Genomic DNA, 5386 nt, shown 5'->3' with positions numbered 1-5386 from the left:
CTATATATATACACACACACACACAAACGTTATAGTGTTAACCTCACACACACACACAAACATAAAGAAAAAAAAAAAGAGAGACTAAGATGATGTCATGACCATAGCCGTAATACTGTACAATTGGAATAATTACAAAGTCTTTCTTGTTTACAGTCATTTACATGTTACAGTGCATTTATAGAAAAATGAGCTGCAACCATATGTCTCGTACCACAACCATACAACCGACTCAAAATATATGCCAGAACTTTTCTATATTGGACCTGGCTCCTAGATCTGAAAATATTTGTTGAGGCCTGTGCTAGAGTTCTTTCAAATACTAGCCATTGATAAAAGTCATACAATTCTTTTAGAATACACTCATTAAATTTTAAACGGAAAATGAGAGAGCCATCAAACTGACACTTTTTTAATTTAACTTTTCTTAAGATGAGTGCTGTCTTACTTATATACTATCACGTAAATTATCTATGGTATTTATTGCATCGCCTATTTCTGGCCAATTTGCTCTGGCAGCTTTGTGGAATTCTAGATCAGGTAACCCTCCCAAAATTAGCTATTTGAGTTTTCCACAACTGCACACAGGATTTAGTACAGAATTCTCCCTTCTTATGTTCACGTGTGGTTTGTAGCTGATTCATGTTGAAGACATTATTACAGTGCTCCAAATAACTTTAGCCATGGTCAGTACAGTACTGATCAAGTTTTTCCTCTATCAGTATCTGCCAAAGGTGGTCAGTAATTCATTATCATGGACAAGTGTCCGTATCCTGGTTTATGTAGCAAATGAATTATTCATAAGAGTTTGAATGCATTAATATTAACTTATTGTGCATTTGGCCTCAAGAACGTAGTACAAAAATAGATACACACAATTTACACATATATTTTTAATTTTCTTAATTCTTTGTTTGTGTGGCTGTGAGAGCCCCACCCTTCTCCTGTTCTTACCACTGTTCCACATTTTAATTACAATGAACTTTCTGGACTTAACATTACACTTTTCAGCCTTCAGAAAGCACCTGAGTTTTATCTTGGCCGTTTCATACAGAAAAGCCACTTTCAAAATTAACAATTGTTACACAAAAGCGTAAAGCTATGTGACACAATTTGGACATAATATGAAATTGGTCACCATGCAGTTTAATAACCCTTGATGTAAATGGCTTAAATTAAACAAACAGGATGGGGGAAAATAATCAAGTTTACAAACTATCAAAAACATTGATAGTTGAGGGTACTAGCAGCAATTGTTATCAATTCTAAAATTTACCATTGATACATTGCTATCAGGATGTGCAATCAACTGATAGTTCAATGTATTATTACACTTCTAGTAGTGGTTTGCTTACTTTTTTAAACACAATGCAAGCATCCATGTGGAAAAATAGCCATTTTCACAGTTTCCAACCAGTAGTCACACCAATTCATACTGTAGCATATCGGTGATAGTACATCCATAACCGATACACGTAAAATAAAAAAATATACATATCTCTAGCTATCTGGAGCACTGTTACTATTCAAGTTTTCCTCAATGTCAGCATTAATCTCATCTACTCCACTTATATTTCTTGTAGTACTTTTACCCACATCAGCCATGTTTGGCTCATCATTTACTGTGATGTATATGTCAACAGAATGGGCATTTGTTGATCGCCAGCAATGCCCAACTTGGTCTTCAACATTTCAGATACTTCGTGTTTTGTGAGCCATCTATTAGCCCTTTCTGTTGCTACTTTACTTAGAGGCTTTAAAATGGGTTATTTTCGACAGAAGGGGCATATAAATTTAGTGGTACGGTTTGGTACGCAATAAGTGGAGTAGGCTAACTACATGAAGGATTTGAGTATCCTTTCTCAACTAGACATTTTCTGTTGTGTTTCTTGGTGACCTGGATTATTCGAGAATGTACAGCCTCCCAGTAGCAGGTGCTGAACATAAAATTCTGAGAATGTACAAATTCCAACAATAGTCAGCTACATATTATTGGATATTCTGTCCCCATATAAGCCCTCTCCCTAACAAAGCTGAGAACACCATTGAAAAGAGACAGGATTTTCATTAAGATTTTCACTGGTGTCTTCTTGGCATATAAGATGAAGGTGATAGTCAATACTTTGGATCTTTGGTGGGGGGATATCATTCAGAGCATACCAGACCCAATATGCCCCCCCCCCCATCAATATATATTCACTACTTTCATTATGCAATCACAATGATGGCTGAAACCATTTGGAAGCTAACATTAATAAAGAAAAAATTATCAGTGGAAGATATTTAAAAAAAATGCATACAAGAAAAATCCATACCTTGTGTGTTTTGGAAATAATGACGCCAGAGAGGTCTAATTTTATCTTGCCCACCTACATCCCATACAGTGAAGCTTATATTCTTGTATTCTACTGTTTCGACATTAAATCCTGGAAGAAGAATGGAAATTAGATAATTATTAGACCTATATCATTTTTTAAAACCTTTGATACTGATTTATCACCATAACTGTTATCATCACATCAAATACTTTAATATTTAGTCACACTGGACAACATAAACACATCCCAAATAATGAACAAGGTGATAAAAAAACCTAAAAATAAGAAAATATAATTCAAAAATGCCAAAATAACCAGTAGTGACATACACGTATTGTCCAAAAGATAGCTTTAACATTAAGTGTTTGAGAAAACAGATTCAACTCCAATAATGTGCCTTACCTTAAAAAAAGGTTAAAGATTTTTAGGACATACAGAATAATTTAAGATCTTTACTTTTCTAATAAGTGTTATGTTGTTCCATAAATTTTAAAGCTTAAAATGATTAAAAAAGGTTGAGTATGAACATTCTCAATACTGGTAGAATGTACACAAAAACTCGTTTATTTTCAACTAATTTAAATGTGATTCAGTAAACAAAAGGATACATAGAGAATAAAACGGTAGAAAAATAATAGATTATAAATATTCTATTACATCTAACCATAAGATTCTTCTTTGATAATGAAAAACCTGTTTTTCACCTTCACATAATGGCAAATGCATACACCAAGTTAGAAAAAAAAACTGTTTAAAGTACAAGAAAGAATGATAAACAACTTTTAATAATGTAACATGTGTTTGAGTGTATTTCAATAATTACATAAACCATGGTTTACCCATTGGTAAATTTATTAGCTAATGGTTACAATAACAAGTGGTTTTTAATTTTAATAGAAGCCATATTTGTTTTACTTTTTCACGATTATCACCAAGCCACTGATGCACTAAATTTCCCCATATTTACTCAAAAATACTGAATATTTTTTTTTCATGTTATCCTAAAAAAAATTTTCTTTAAGCACAAAGCTACACAATAGATTATCTGCACTGCCCTCATTGCAGAAATCAAAACCTAAAAATAACATTATAAGCCCTTAAGTTTATTACCGAGTTATCAGGAGTTAAAGATATTATAATTGATCTTCATTTCTTTTTTTTTCGTGCAGTTAAAAATTCTGTTCAGATAGTTTTAATTTATAAAGTTGTTAACCCTTACAAAGCTGCTACCATTTGTATTGGAAAATTCCAACCTTGCATTAACAAAAATTAATAACTGATAGTAGTCACCATATCTGAAATGCAGACATTTCAAACACACAGGATAACAACCATGGGATCTTTAAAAACAAATTTCATTTTTTGATTTATTTATGGTTTATAATACAATAAAAAAAACTACATAACATAGCTATTTACTATGCCGTTATGAATGATCCCTGTAATAATAATTTTTCCTCCGGGCTGGGAAAGTCATGTGAGAAACAAGTCATGGATAATTACATCTTCAAGGGATGACTAGTTTCTTAGCAAACAAACCTTTGCTTTGGGATGGTCAGAAAAACTATAAAAACCTGTGTTGTCACAGGTGAGATAGGACAGAGCTGTGCAGAAATGATATTTAAATTTTTTTTTCATTTTTCTTTGCAAGTTACACTATATAGATGTTACAAAATGACAATATCAGTTTTAAAACATTTTAGTTAAAAACTGTGTAAATATAATATCAGGTCTGCATTTTACACTTGATAAGTGTTCTGTAATCTAAATATGGTTAATCACATTTGAAGAAATGATTTTTTCTTTAGATATTTTCAAGTTGATAACGAAGCAGTGATTTTGTTCACGAATAAGTTAATGAAATTATTAATTAAAGGAAGAAACAATAAGAAAAAATCTGAACAAAGAATCTTATCTCTTAAATTACAACACAATCACCACCTTGTTTTCAATTTAGGATAATTGTATAACATGGTCATTTAAAAAATCCACATGCAAAATTTGAATCATTCACAATATAGACTAACTTTGAATCAATAACACCATAAAATGAAGTGGAAATATTTCACTGATATAACCACAAATGTTTTCACAATGTAGTATGAAATCTCTGCTCTCCATTGCTAATTTACATACATGCATATATACACACACACACACAAATTTCTACCAGAAAAATCTACAATAGAGTAATGAATGCCAACAGATATTTCAACAAAAAGCCATTACAGTGCCCACTGTTCAGAACTTAAGATTCTGAGAGTTAAATATTCATGTCGTTAAATAAACTGAATATCCATTTTTATCTTAACCCTATCTCGACGGGTCTTGTGTCAAAGGCCATGTCATAGCATTTGTTGACTTGCATTCAAAATTTTATTGACCTACTATTTTATGAATCTATGTCAATAAGTTTGGTATAAAATTGTAGATTATAATTAGAATTTAAATATTATATGTCAGTTAATTTCTTAATTTAAGTTAATATTGAAAAAACACAGCTAAACATCAATTTTTTTGTGTGTCACATGGTACGTTGAACGCAGCACTGGTTCAAATTAGATGTTTGTGATGTCAATATATAAAATTACAGTTTCATATGAGCTGGAAACTCAAACTACTGATATTGACAAGCTAAAATATAAAATAAGAATGTCTTATCTTTTCTATTTGCAAAGATGTCGCTCTTGTACTGAATCAAACACAGTGACCCCCCAGCCCACCTCTTAATTTTTCGAAACAGTCCCTTATATATACACTTCTATATACAACATGAATAACCAATTGAAAGCTCAGAATGTCCCTCTAGTGGTTTTCTCAGCCATTTTCATGTGTTATTGTGCTAATTTCTTTTCACACAAGAAATCAAACGATGAGGTAAGTCTTTAGTGTAATAATGCTTGGAGATGGCTTGAATGGGTAATGAAGAAAAACTTTAATATAAGTTTAACATAACAACAAATGTACAACATTTTGACAAGGTTTTGTCATCATCAGGTACAAATACTTTACACTGACACACACACACATACATACATATATATATATATATATATATATATATATAG

General features: G+C 31.5%; 1 protein-coding gene across 2 annotated transcripts in view; it reads right to left on the bottom strand.

Moving 5' to 3' along the window:
* LOC106464557 (ADP-ribosylation factor 1-like) overlaps nucleotides 1-5386 on the bottom strand; it is a 21160-nt gene that overhangs the window by 9495 nt on the left and 6279 nt on the right. For both annotated transcript variants that reach the window (XM_013924703.2, XM_013924704.2), the window contains exon 3: nucleotides 2316-2426. In XM_013924703.2, coding sequence (XP_013780157.1) covers nucleotides 2316-2426 — 111 coding nt within the window. The remainder of the gene's footprint in view (nucleotides 1-2315; nucleotides 2427-5386) is intronic.

Source organism: Limulus polyphemus, unplaced genomic scaffold (assembly GCF_000517525.1).
Source record: "Limulus polyphemus unplaced genomic scaffold, Limulus_polyphemus-2.1.2 Scaffold1687, whole genome shotgun sequence".
Taxonomy (NCBI): Eukaryota; Metazoa; Arthropoda; class Merostomata; order Xiphosura; family Limulidae; genus Limulus; species Limulus polyphemus.
Note: the sequence above shows the minus strand (reverse complement) of the source record. Positions and strands in the feature narration are given on the sequence as shown.